Below are 13,979 nucleotides of genomic sequence, written 5' to 3'. Positions count from 1 at the left end.
ATGTCGGAGCCGGAGCTGGAGCACGCCTCAGTGCTTCATTCCTTTTTAAGGCTGAATACAATTCCATTGTATGGATATGCCACATTTTGTTTATCCACTCATTAGATGATGGGTAGTTGGGTGGTTTCCACCTTTTGGCTGTTGTGAATAGTGCTGCTGTGAACCTTTTTGTGGGCACAGTTTTGTTTCAACAGAGGGATCATCCTTGCATAACAGATGCCCCCATACCACTTGTCCCAACTCTGTGCACACTAAAAGGTACTCACGAGTCAGGGACTTAACTATAGGGGGACCGAATTGTCCCGCTTTGCCTTAGATTGTCCCGGTTTGGGCACTGAAAGCCTCACATCCAGTAAATCAGTAGAGGGAGGTCTGGCAGTGCCTCAACTTGTCCACCAGTAAAAGTCTTCTCAAGGCAAGGCCTAATGGTTTTCATATTTTGACTGTGACTTCAGAAATCATTGTGACAAGTATGGGTTTCTTGCAGGTGTCTGCAATCACAATGATTTCAGGACGCTGTGCTTTGGTACAAGCCAGTTCCTTTATGTGCACCTGGAGGATTCCATTCCTTTAGTCTCAGCTTCAGAATTACCTCCTCAGCAGAGCCTTCCCAGAGCCCCTTCCCTTGCACGGGAGTAAAGAACTCCTCTTCTTTACTCCCAGAGCATAGTTATAGTTACCGGATGCATGTGCATGGGTCTCCCCATCAGACCAGGACTCCCTCAAGGATGGTGGAATGTTGCTGATGGTTTGGTCGGCCCAACATCCAACTCCTCTTCTGACAATAGCATTCCCCCTTTCCTTTGGGAGTTCCCAAAGGAATTCCCCTTCCCGAGGGGAAAGCCCTCCCCTAATCTCCTACAACACAGTTTGGGTAGAGTTGATACCACTTCCCCACAACCTAGACCTCGCCTGTCCTCATATTCCATCCCCTTGGCTCACACAACTGGCTCAGGAACAGGCGGCCTACACCAGGTTAGTGCGAAACCAACTCTGCAGCTTATGCTGGAGCTGGTCGGAACTACATTGGAACTAAGCAGGAAGGAACTCTATTTGTGATAGGGTTGCTAAGCTCTCTGTGGCCACCTTTGCCACATCCTAGGGGAAAGCCACCTAAAAGTGCAGCCAGCACAGAAGAAAGCAGAACAGAGGGACAGAGAGAGAAAGGGATGGTGCCGGGCTGCTGTGAGTTTCCTCCCTTGGGCTTCCTGGCTATATGAATCACTTTTTTTGCTTAAACTGGGTTGCTGTGGGTTTTCATCTCTTGCAGTGAAAAGAAAACTGAAGAACGCACTGTGTTGTATTAATGTTTAAGTCCCATACTATAGCATCGTCCTAGCACATCATAGGCACTCAAGAAATGTGCGTGTCAATGCAGTATACCGTCACTAGGTTGTTTTCGTAATGAAATAATATCGATGCAAGAAGAGTCAGGAAGGGGGTTTGTGGAGAAGTTGGAGGCCTCCCACATGGCTGGCGGGAACATTAAATGGGCAAACAGCTATGGAAAGCAGTTTGGCAGTTTCTCAAAAAGTTAAACAGAATTATCGTATGACCCATGAATCCCACTCCCGGATGTACAGGCATACCTCGTTTTATTGCACTTCCCTTTACCAGGCTTTGCAGATACTGTGTTTTTAACAAATTGATGGTTTGTGGCAACCCTACATCAAGCAAGTCTGCGGGTGCCATTTTTCCAACACATTTGCTCACTTCGTGTCTCTGTGTCACGTCTGGGTAATTCTTGCAATATTTTCGACTCTTTCATTATTATTATATTTGTCATGGGGAATGTGATCAGTGATTACACCACACTGAAAGCTCAGATGATGGCTGGCATGTTTTAGCCAGGAAGTAGTTTTTAATTAAAGTATGTCCATTGCTTTTTTTAAGACACAATGCTATTGCACACTTAATACACCACAGTATTGTGTAAACATAACTTTTATATGCACTGGGAAACCACAAAATTCATTTGACTTGCTTTATTGCAATACTTGCTGGTCTGGAACCAAAACTGCAATGCCCCCAAGGTACACTTGTATGCCTCAAAGAATAGATAACAGGTGTTGAAACAACCCATCGTACACAAATGTCCGCAGCAGCACCATTCCCAATAGCCAAGCATATTTGGGTGGAAAAACTCAAACATGTACCAGCAGATGAATGGGTAATCAATGCGGTTTATCTACACAATGGAATATTACTCAGCCATAAAAAGGAATGAAGAACTGACACCTGCTATGACATGGACGACCCTCAAACACATTATGCTACAGCGAAAGAAGCCAGACACAGAAGGGCAGGCACTGTAAGGTTCCACTTGTATGGAACATCCGGAACAGGTAAATCTGTAGAGGCAAAAAGTAGATTAGTGGTCGTGAGAGGCTGGGAGAAGGAGGGAATGTGGAGTAGTTGCTAAATATGTACGGGACTTCCCTCTGGGGGGATGAAAAAATTCTGGGACTCTATAGAGTGGTGATGATCCCATGGCGCTGTGAGTGTAATAGATGTCACTTAGTGGTCAACCTTATGTGCATTGTACTGCAGTCAAAACAAAACAGAAGAATCAGGACCTTCATCCAGGCTGCCACAGATGAATGCCATGTGGGGTGTGTCCTTTATCAGGTGCCCAGACTGTGCTCTGCCCCACGAGCCATGACCCCTGGGACCTGTGCAGGGCAGATGCCTTTCTTCTCCTTACCATTCAGCCTAATGCAGAGCTTCCTAGACCAGATGGTGTAAGAAGGAAGCCAGTTTGGTTGATGGCACGACTTCACTGCAATTTTCGAAGCTGCTCCTTCACCGTGCCCGAAGTAGTCAGTGCGTGCCACAGCACACATCCTCTCCCGTCCTGAGGGTGCTGCTGTAACTGAAAACTCACAGTGCGGCGTTGAGTGCTTACTGTGTAAAGCTGGCATAAATCACTGGACTAAATTGTCCATTATCGTGAGCTGAAGTTATCTTGCCATCACAAGAGTGATCTGGTTGCTTCGCTTGCAGTGGAAAATTAAGAGACAAAGAGGCAAAAGGCCAAAAGGAGAAGAACTCTAGAAAAGTCAGTTTTCTGATGTTGGAAAAACTTCACAAGGTTAAAGCTAGGAGAGTTCTGCCTGCACTCATAAAAGGTATTTTTTTAAAGCCATTTATGTTTTGGGGATCAATGAGAACAGAACAGTAATACTCCTCTCACAACTAGAAGATTTGGTTGTGTCCTGGGGGCTCGCATTCTGAGATTTCTTCCCCACCTCAGAATCAGTAGGAAAAAGAAAAAAGAAAAAAAAAAAAAAAGAAAGAAAGAAATGCCCTAGGAACACAGTGTGTTGAGCCCTTCAAGAAGTCAGTGTTAGTTTTGTTCAGTGCCAGGGGTATTGGTCACCCCCCTACTTTCCAGTTTGGGTCCCTATTCACAAGGCAACTTAGAAAATATTGGGGACAGCTTATCGTTAATATAACAAGATGTGGAATGAGACTTTTCCTGTTGACCCAGAACTTCAGCTAAAGCTTCAAAGCTAAGGGCAGTGGGTAACAATACTTCCTCCTGTCAAGAGGTGGCCAGACTGGTCCCCTGACCATCAATAACCATCAGCCTCCAGCCTATATAAAACAAGGTCAGATTTTATCCAGGGCAGATTTTATCCAGGTTTCTCTGACAGGTCTTTGTAGGGGGTTTTCTTCTCCCCTCTGATCTCTAAGCCAAGAGAGAAGAGCTCAAAGAATCACTTGTGAGACTGGGGGCAGCAAGCAGGGGGTGGCTGGCATCTCACTGCCAGCTGAAGGCTGCCTGGGGCTGTCCATGACAGCAGGGCGAGGAGCGAGGGCAAAGGGCAAAGGTGTATCCTATTTCCCATGGGCCAGGGTGTATGTCTGGAGGTCTGAGTCATCCTGAAAAGACTCACCCAAGAGGGTGGCCTCCAGGACCTCAAAAGAGAATGTGGGGTACTTCCTGGGGTATGAATGAAAAAGAAGGTGTGCAAGAGGTCACCCAGTATGCACACTGAGTCCCCACAAGGTCCCCACAGAGGTCTCCAGTGATCCCCCAGTGTGCCCGAGTAAAAGAACCATGTGAGCGCTTGCCAGGACATGGTGGTGGTGGTGGTGGTGGTGGGGTCATCTAACACCAGAGAGAACTATCCCTGAAGTCACCTGTTCTCAGCAGAGAACGCTTTCCCTTTTCCACACACTCCCCTGCTCCCATACTCCAGCAGAGCCAGGAAGGGGCAGGAGAGGACACACCTGCCCTAGTCCCTGTTGCAAATTCCCGAGCCATCTTTGGGTCAGACCAGGGCAGGTGGGGAGGAGGTATTAAACTGGATATGAGAATAGAGTTTTGATTGGACTGGACTTCTAATATGAGACTATTCTTGCAGTTGAAACTAGTTGGAATTGGTGGGATTCCTATGGATCCAAGGTGCAAACTACCTTAAGCTATCCCAGGGGCAGCAAATGCAAATGCCTTCAGGGGCTAGGCAAGAAATATAAATAATGAATGAAGGGGCTTAGTGGAGGTCATGGTGAACTGGAGGGAGCTGTGTCCCATCTGAAAGGGGTTGCTGTCTCTCACATCCAGCCAGTTGTTGCCCAATGAGGCCAGATCTTCCTGATTTCCTAGAAATGCCAGAAATCTCCATTTTTGGTAGTGTCTCCTGATTTTGGAATTTTTGGTAAGATTATCAGTCAAGGTTCTTTGTGACAATGATACAATCTACTCCAGGTAGTTCAAGCAAAAGTGCTTTAACAGGGTGGTGCTATGGACTGAATTGCACCCCCCCCCCCCCCCCCCGCCCAAATTCATGTTTCAGCTCTTCTCCTTAATGTACCTTTGCGATGTTTAGGAGGTAATCAGGGCTAGGGGAAGCCAAAGGGTGAAGTCCTAATTCAAAAGGGGGATAGCCTAATAAGAAGAGAAAGCCATGTGAACCATGCCTGTATGTGAGGATACAGCAAGAAGACGCCCTCTGAATCTAGGAAGAGGTCTCTCACCAGAACCTGAACATGCTGGCACTGTGATCTCCAGCCTCCAGAACTGTGAGAAAAACACATATCTGTGTTTTTAAAAGGTTTTTTAAATTACTTATTTTGAGAGAGAGAGAGAGAGAGAGAGAGAGAGAGAGAGAGAGAGAGAGAATGCATGACAGCGGGGGGAGGGGCAGAAAAAGGAGAGAGAGGATCCAAAGCAGGCTCCATGCTGTCAGCACAGAGCCCGACACAGGGCTTGAACCCACGAACTGAGAGATCATGACCTGAGCCGAAATCAAGAGTCGAATGCTCAATCGACTGAGTCATCCAGAAGCCCCAATTTATTTTGTTGAAGCCACCCATCAGTGGAATTTTGTTATGTCAGCCAAGACAGACTAAGACAGGTAGAAAGCCTATAGAATCTCCAGAAGGACAAGAGTTGTAGGCTCGGGCTGCACAGCTAGGAATGATGCCCAAACCACCCCTGTGAATACCGTGCCGTGCCTTTCAGCACAGACCCCAAGCTTACACAGGGGCAGGACACCTGGAAGCAAGGTGCACTGGCTGTCATGCTTGTATTAGATAGACTCCTCTTTGTTGCTCATTTCCAAGTATAAATCTCATGTGACATGTTTAATAGAAGTGCTTAGGTCACATGAAACTCAGTTGCAAGGAAGTTTCTGGAAAAGTGCTTTGGTTTCTCTTGAGAAGGGCTGGATGGATACAAAGTATAACAAATGTCCATTATAACAATTAATTGCAAAGGAGGGGTGGTGGTTGCGTGTGGCGGGATGTCAAACAACGCATTTGTGTGCTGCTTACAGCCCTGCCAGTGGATGACTTCTGAACTATGGGCTACTTTCATTTTTTGCAATTTCTACTTGCTCTGAGGACAACTAGAAAAGCCAAATCAAATCATCATCATCATCATCATCATCATCATCATCATCATTATCATCATCACCTATTTAAAGGCATTCACATTGCTGCTGCAGCCACCGGGACTAGAGGGGCCAAGATTCTGAAACAATGTTGAGGTGAGCTGATATATACTGCAGCCACTTTTCCCCTTGTGGAACTTGCAAACTGGGGGACTTGGAATCTAGACTTTTCCCAGGTAAGGCTGCTGCTGCTGCTGGGGGACAGAGAAACCAGCAGAATTTTGGCAGTGTCCTAGGGCTGGAGAGACAAAATTAGGGACTATCCTAGAGCAAAGGGAAGGGTAGTAAAGTGAGCTTGGTAGATGGTGGTTTTCCCCTTAAGACATTCGGCAAATTCTGAAACTGTGCTGGCCAAGAGGCTAGAAGCCAAACAGAAAGCCCCTGAAAAACAGAGGAGAGTGTCCAGCAGTCTTGTCATGTTATGGCTATAAGGTTAGAACACAGGGCTGGTAGGGGGGGGGAGGGTCCTCGGTGAACACCTAAAGACCTTAGTTGGAATCTCTAAAAGGCAAAGTCTTAGACGCAGGAGCCAAAGTTAGATGATATCTTATCAAAACCACAACCCAGCCTCCACCCAGCTTAGCTAAGATGCTCAGTCCCCTTGCCATCTGCTTCCAGAGGGTGGGGAGCTCTCTCCACAGTTAGATATTACCTGGAGACTTTATATATATTTTTTCATACACAGATGTTGTATGGCATTCAACAAAAATTACAAGGCCTGACAAGAGACAGGACCAAATGGCTGAAAACAAATAGAAAAACAGGCAATAGAAACAGACTGTGCAGGTGACTAAAGTACTGGAAGTAAACCAGGGCTTTAAAATAACCATGATTAATATATTTAAGAGAAACAAAGCAAGAGAGGGAGAAAATAGATGAAAAGAGAATTTTACTAGAGAATTGGAATCCACGAACTTCATAGTCCAAGAGACTGAGAATATAGAGAACGCATTTGAGCTCCTCACCAGCAGAGGGATTTTGAAAATGCTGATTCAGATCTGTATGAGCTGGAAAACCTTATGGCCCAGAGTCTGAGGGGGAAAAAAAAAAGTCTGCCATCACTGGCTGTCATTCTCTGTACCTCTCAAGTGGCTTCCTTTAAGGGACACGTATTGTACAATGTGTTCTGAGTCACTCCGCTCCATAAACTCAGTTGCCTGGCATGGAGCTCTGTTTACCTGGAGAAAGAGGAGCCTTTTGCTAATTATCCTAAATACATCCTTCGAGCAATGTGTGTTGGGAATACTAGTAGTTAAGATGTTCAAGAAGTTGAAGCCTCTCTGGGATGACATTTGAGTTGACACCAAGTGACAAGGAACCAACCAGGAGAGAACTAGGAAATGCAGTCTGGGCAGAGCGGACAGAGAGAGTAAAGAACTCTGAGGCAAGAATATGTTTGGTGATCAGTCAGGGGTGGACAAGCTTTTCTGGAAAGGGCCAGATAGCACATATTTTAGGCTTTCAAGTCACACAGTTCCTCCTGCAACTACTCACTTTTGCTGTTACAACAGTAAACACCGACATAAAAGGAATGGGTGGCAGTTGTCCAATAAAACTTTATGGGCACTGAAATGTAGAATTTCTTCTAATTTTCACACGTCACAAAACCTTCTTTTGATTTTTTTCCCCCAACCATTTAAAAATGTAAAAACCATTCTTAGCTCTGGGGCCACAGTTTGCTGGTATAAGGTCGTTTAGGTAGGCTGGTATCAGATCGTGGAGGACATTTCAGACATGGTAACAATCAGGTTAAGGCCAAGCCCCTTTCCCCCTCCAAATGGAAAGCCACTCGTCAGGGTAACTGCAGGCCAGGGTACCAAAGCGGGGATGCAGCTTCCTACAGCTCATGGAAGATGATCAGGTTTGTTTTATTTTTTCCCATTAACGAGAAAGAACAAACGAACAAAAAGACAGGCAGACAAACAGACGCACACAAGGCTCAAGGAAGACGATCATGTTTGTTTCAACACACACACACACACACACACACCCACCCACCCACCCACCCACCAAGCCAGAAAGCCAGAGAGGACGTGAACAGGTTCACGCTGACGTTTCTCCGGCACGCACTAAAGGTTTCAAAGTTGGGTGCACACCTGCTCCCAGCCCCAGCGCACCTGCTGAGCGGTACTCCGGCCTCGTCTCGCGAGAGCGTGCCGTAGTAGTGGCCTCCACCCCCGCCCCTCCCCCTCCCCTCCCCCTCCCCTCCCCCTCCCCCTCCCGCCCCCGCGCCCAGCCCCCGAGGCCGGGGGCACTCCCCGCCGGCTCCCCCGCCGCGCGCTCCTCCCCCGCGCCCCCGCCCGCCGGCCCGCACGCACGCACGCCCGGTAGTAATTTCCACGCGAGCTCCGCAGCCCCGCGAAGCCCGCCCCCAGCCCCACCGCGCCCCGGCCCGCGCCGGGAGCCGGCCCCTCCGCGGGCAGGTGCGCGAGCCTGCGCGCGCCGCGGCCGCCTCCTCCCGCGGGTCCCTGGCGCGCCGGGCCGGGGCGGCTGCGCGCACGGCGCCGCTCCACCAACCCGCTCCCCGCAGGTCCCTCTCTCGCTCTCCATCCCTTGCCGGCGCTCGCTCCCCCCCCCCCCCCCCGCCCTTTGATTGACAGGCAAGATGTCGGTGTGGAGCGAGGCAGGAGCGAATGCAGCAGCCGTCACCCCCGGAGCCCGGCGGCGGCAGCAGCAGCAGCAGCAGCAGCAGCAGCGCGAGGAGGAGACAGCAGCCAGCCGCAGTCGCCGCCGCAGCCGCGGGAGCAATGCAGACAGCATCTTGAGGACGCGCTAAAGCACCCCAAACGGTGGACAATGCCGTGTCACTGCAACTGGGAGGGGGGCAAAGCAGATTTTTTTTGACATAAAAGCCAGCCAGCCAAAAATATATAAATTTGCCCTTCACGGAGCCGGTGTGTAAAGAGTGAGCGCTGTTTTCCTTCGCCTCCTCCTCTCCTCCTCCTCTCCTCCCCCCCTTCTCCTCTTTTTCCTCCTCCTCCTCCTCCTCTCCTCCTCCTCCTCCTCCTCCTCCTCCTCCTCCTCCCCCCCCTCATCCCCCTCCTCCCTAAGTGTACAGACAGCATCACATCACCTGGTTTGCTTCTGAGAAACAGCATCTCTCCTTTTCAGGGACCAGAGACTCAGAGAGAGGAGACATTCTAATGGAGTCTGCTTGATACCCCAAAATAAAATAATAAATTTTGGCTCTTGTCCCCTCCTCCCACCCCACCCCCTCAGCCCTGTGTGAGATGTTGGGTTTCTTCTTCATGAGACATTGTTGAGAAGTCGCAGTGGTTGGAGAGCGTAGGGGGTAGACTACCTCTACTCCCCCCCCCCCCTCTTTTTTCTCTCTGGGAGGAGGAGGAGGGGAAGGGGGCTTGCCGAGCAAGCGATGGATGAGGAAAACATGACGAAAAGCGAGGAGCAGCAGCCTCTGAGTTTGCAAAAAGCCTTACAGCAGTGCGAGTTGGTCCAAAACATGATAGACCTGAGCATCTCCAACCTGGAAGGGCTTAGGACCAAATGTGCCACCTCCAACGACCTCACACAAAAAGAGATCCGGACCCTGGAGGTAGGTGTCGCCTATGGGGGGAAAAGGCAATCTTTCCTTCCCTTTCCTTGCTCCCCACCACCCCCTTTCCTTTGATTCTGTTTGTTTGGTGGGGGGGAGGGTGTGGGAGGGTGGCAGGGCGGGCACGATTTGGTTTTCTGTGATTTATCTTCTTTGCAAAGCCTGCACTGGATGTCCCTTGACTGTACCGCTGTCATCTACGCTTGGCTGGATGTTGGTAGTAGTAGTAGTAATTGTTATTCTTTATGTATTATTATTCCTGCGGCTGTTATTATCGTTTGCTTCCTCTCCGAGGAGTGAGTTCTCTCTTTTTTCCGCTTGTGGATTTGTTTATATGCCACGGGGGCTTGTGTGCTGGGTAAGACATTAAGGCGCTGCAGAGAACCCACGTGACCTTGCGCATTCTGCAGGTGGTCAAAAGGTGGTTTTTGCTCCCAGAACCGGGCTGCCTATAAATATAGACCTCTTCTGCTCTGGGCCTCCTTCGCAACTCCGCGATTGCTCCTTGGAATTTGTTTTTGTTTTTGTTTTTGTTTTATTTCAGTGATATACATGTCAGGAGGCAAGATGCATTAAAAAAAAAAATCCCCTTTGAGCTACCCGTTTCCAAATCAAATCATTTGATTCAGGGAGCTGTTGCAGGCCTGAAACGTGTAAAAAGATAACAAAAAAATATGCCTGGATCAGCACACACAAGTGGTGTAGGAAAATACTCTTGAATCTCCATAGGACGGTGAGGAGAGGGGTCGGAGGAGGAGTCATCGCTGGCGAGTTGTAACATTGTCTCCAACAGAACTTGAGGGGGAGTTTGAAGCAGTTTGGGGGGTGGGGTTTGATGCAAAGTTACTCAGAAAGAAGATGGCAGAAATTATTTCTTCCGAAGGCCATTTGGTCAAAGGAGGAAGGTTTCAAGAGCCGTAGAAAATGTCTGGTGTGCACGTAATCACTGGGCATCCACGTTTGTTGGAAACATCTGAAGGGTTCCACTCACTTCTCCTTCAAACCAGCTGTACACACGGCTTGATTAAATTTGGGAACTCCTATTAGCTGGCATTTGCTGAGGGTGGTGGCTGTGGGGCTGGAAGCAAAGTAAAGGGGTTCTCCCTCTGGCGAAGCAGGCATGTGCAGTGCTGGGGAGGTTCCCTGTTTCCAGCCCACGAGTTTCCAAGGCCTGAACTCTTCAGCCCCTACTGAATCTTGGAGCCCTGTGCCTGGGTTCCAGCACGGATGAGCACTGCTGTCTGATTTACTTTTAAGTCTTTTTTTTTTCCTCCATGATTTTAACTTTGGTTGTCAGCACACAGAAAGGTCATCAGTTTGAAAGTGGTGTGTGTGTGTGTGTGTGTGTGTGTGTGTGTGTGTGTGTGTGTGTAATATGCTGTTTGCTACCCTAGAATGCATGTCTGTGTGCCCCTGTCATCTGGGAAAATTTCTGTCTTGGTGTGAGCAGTGCCCAGGATAAGATTCTGTTCAGAACTGCGGGTGGTGAGTAACTGAATAACTCAAAAGGGCCACCTGAGTTCTCTTCTGGCCCTTGGAGTCAGGAGTCCCAGGTGCTAGTTCATGTATTACTGTGCGCGTTTCTCCTGTTTTCTTTTCCTCTTTTCAACATGCCCCATCCTCTGATAACTCCTTGATGATGGTGATGGTCACAGCGTATCCTGGACTCCGTGGCTTCTTTTCTGCATAGAGGTTTTCTTTGCAAACTGGGGGATGGAGTTGCCGGAGGTTAGAGTTATTGGGAGTGCATCTGGGTGTTAGTTTCCTGGTTCCGGGATGCCACAGATCCCTGGTTTCCAGATTGCTCAGGGAAGGGTCTCCAGCAGTCAGGCTAGCTTCTTGCTTCTCAGGTCTCTGGGGCTGGGGTGGGGACACTGAGGAGGGGCTGAAGATCCCAGGTGCAGCCAAGTCCTGCCAAACCTCATCTAGGCTTTGGACCCGAGGGTTTTTTTTTATCCCCCAAACTATCACATTTTGTATGTTAAAACCATCTGAGGGAGCTCATTGAAAATGCACATTCTCAGCCTCTAATCCCAGAGACTCTAATTCAGGTGGGACTGGCAGGAGGCCCAGGAATCTGCATTTCATAAATAGTCCAGGTGTTTCTGATGCATGTTTTCACATCGACACTTTGAAAAATACCAACATAATAGGAGATAGGTGGCATATTTCTGCTCTTTGATGGTAAGGACTCCCTGCTCACAAACACTGGAGTAAGTAGTGAATTGAACTGACCATCCTGAAAACCATGATAATAAGCAAAATTTAGTAGCGTGCATATCACCCCATATACAGCATGGACTTAGCCTTCAAGATGTGTACTGCATGGTTAGGGAGACAAGGCTAATAATAATATATGTGTGAAATAATGATGAAATCAAAACAGCAAATAATATGGGAGACAGCATGTAGGTCCATTAGGAACATGTTCAAGCTACACGAAATGGAAAATCCAAGCGCAGTTTTAAAGCAAATGATGGCTTCTTTTTCTTGTATCGCAAGAAGTATGGAGGTATATGGCTGCTTGAGTTGGGTCAGCAAGTTAGTAAGCTCGGGACCATTGTCTCTTTGAGTTCTCAATGGTCTCTTCCTTTTGGTTGCAAGATGTCTTCTAAAGCTTTAGCTGTCTCACTCAGGTTCAAGGCAGGGAGGAGGGGGACCGGGCGAGGAGCAAGCAGGGATAAAGGGTTCATGTCTTTGTTTCGCTACCTACCCACAGATGATGTTGAATTATGTCTTCTTGGCCAAAACTTGGTCAGATGGCCAGTCCTTGCCTCAATGCTGGGAGTTGGGGACGTGGGGACACCATGGTAAGTGGTTTAGATGAGTCATGGTCCATCGCCTGGGTTGACTGGTTGCCACCCCATACATGCTGACATGGAAGAAAGCATGAAGGGATATTGGGTGGATAGCCAACAACAAGGGCCATGGCCTGTTATCAGGAGGTAGTCTAGCAGAGAAGAAAGACCATGACCTTTGGAGTTATACAAGTAAAGTTGTAAATTGTAGCTTTTCTACTTACTTTATCTTGGGCTAGTGATTTAAATTTTCTGACCCATGGTTTAATTTTTGGCAAAGTGGCAATAAAAGAATAACATTACCTATTTCAGTAGTTATGAAGATCGAAAGGGAGGACATTTTCAAGGGCCTGGTGCCATTTGTAACACAGCTGCAGGTGCTGAATAATTGATAGTCATGATGATGATGGTGGTATGATTAACATTATGTGGTGTGGAATAGATGACATGGAAGGGAACAGCTCAGATCAGGGGTAGAAAGGGAAGAGTTTGAACAGCATTTCCGAAGTGTGTTCTGTGGGTCCCTTGGTCTGAAAAATTAGCATTTTTCATTCTTGCGGCGAGTACTGAAATCCGGGCCCTGTACTACATGCTGGTGGTCAACAAGTACTCTGTAGACAAAACGAATTCCTTGGAGAATTTGGCAAAGGTTGAGCTAAACAAAGGGAAACAGGCATCTTGACTGCAGAGACTTCTCAGAGCCGTTAACGATATCATCTATGTGCACGGTGACTCCGCGAGAGCGTGGAGTCTGCGGTGTTTCCTTTTTCCAAGGATATCCCTTGGGATTGATGTTCCATAGAATACACCCAGGGAAACATTCAGCAAAGCAGTTAGGGTAGCTCTCTTGGTTGGGGAGCTGGGGACCCTGAGCGCAGAGAAGGATGGGGAGAGCTGGCAGGTGGAGAGAGCTCGCTCAGCAAGAACAGCTAACCAGATAAAGGTATTTCATACCAGTTCATGCCTTCGTGGGGCAGCTTAGAGACCAGTTGGTCTAGAATGGAGAGTACCTGATAGAATGTCATAGGAAATGAATTTAGGTCACAGACTCTTGAGATCTAAGGACAAGGGAGCCAGACTGACAAAGTTTCACTCCTTTGAGGAAGGAGATAGAAGTCTTCAAAGGTTTTGGAGTGAACACAATAAAAAGTTGTTTAAAGGTTAGCCTGCCAGCAGCCTGCAGCAAGGGCCAGCAAACTCTTTCTGTAAAGGGACAGGTAGTAAATAGTTTAGGCTTTGTGGGTCATACAGACTCCATCACAGCCTCTCAGCTCTGCCGTTGTAGCACGTAGCAGCCGCAGACGGACAGTTTTCCACTGCAGCTTCATTTATGGCCCCTGAAATTGAAATGCGATGTAAATTTCACATGTCACGAAATACTATTACCCCCACCCCCCCCTTTTTTTACATTTAAAAATGTAAAAACTATCCTTAGGTTGTGGGGCCTTATGAAAACAGGTGGTGGGTCAGATTTGGCCCAAGGGCTAGCTTCCTGATCTCTGACCTCTAGGGTGGATGATGCGGTTCTGCTGATCTTGCCCACATCACTCATGTGGTTGTGTGATCATCAGATGGCTCAGCTGGGCTGGATGGCCCAAGGTGGCCTAGCTCACATGGCTGGTGGTTGGTGGGGGGATGTCAGTTTTTCTGTACATGGCTTTCCAACAGGACAGCTGGATTCCTTACCTCGTGGAAGCAGCCATGTTCCAAGAGACCAAGCCCTTTTGC

At 48.2% G+C, this 13,979-nt stretch overlaps 1 protein-coding gene across 1 annotated transcript in view; it reads left to right on the top strand.

The window, feature by feature from the left end:
- Window positions 1-8,370: 8,370 nt before the first annotated feature.
- KSR2 (kinase suppressor of ras 2) overlaps window positions 8,371-13,979 on the top strand; it is a 423,945-nt gene continuing 418,336 nt past the window's right edge. Inside the window, 1 exon segment of the mRNA XM_043557708.1 lies at window positions 8,371-9,453. Coding sequence (XP_043413643.1) covers window positions 9,274-9,453 — 180 coding nt within the window. The 5' untranslated portion in view covers window positions 8,371-9,273.

The sequence above is a fragment of the Prionailurus bengalensis genome, chromosome D3 (genome assembly GCF_016509475.1).
Source record: "Prionailurus bengalensis isolate Pbe53 chromosome D3, Fcat_Pben_1.1_paternal_pri, whole genome shotgun sequence".
Classification (NCBI taxonomy): domain Eukaryota; kingdom Metazoa; phylum Chordata; class Mammalia; order Carnivora; family Felidae; genus Prionailurus; species Prionailurus bengalensis.
The sequence above is the reverse complement of the archived record's forward strand: the minus strand, read 5'-3'. Positions and strand labels throughout refer to the sequence as shown.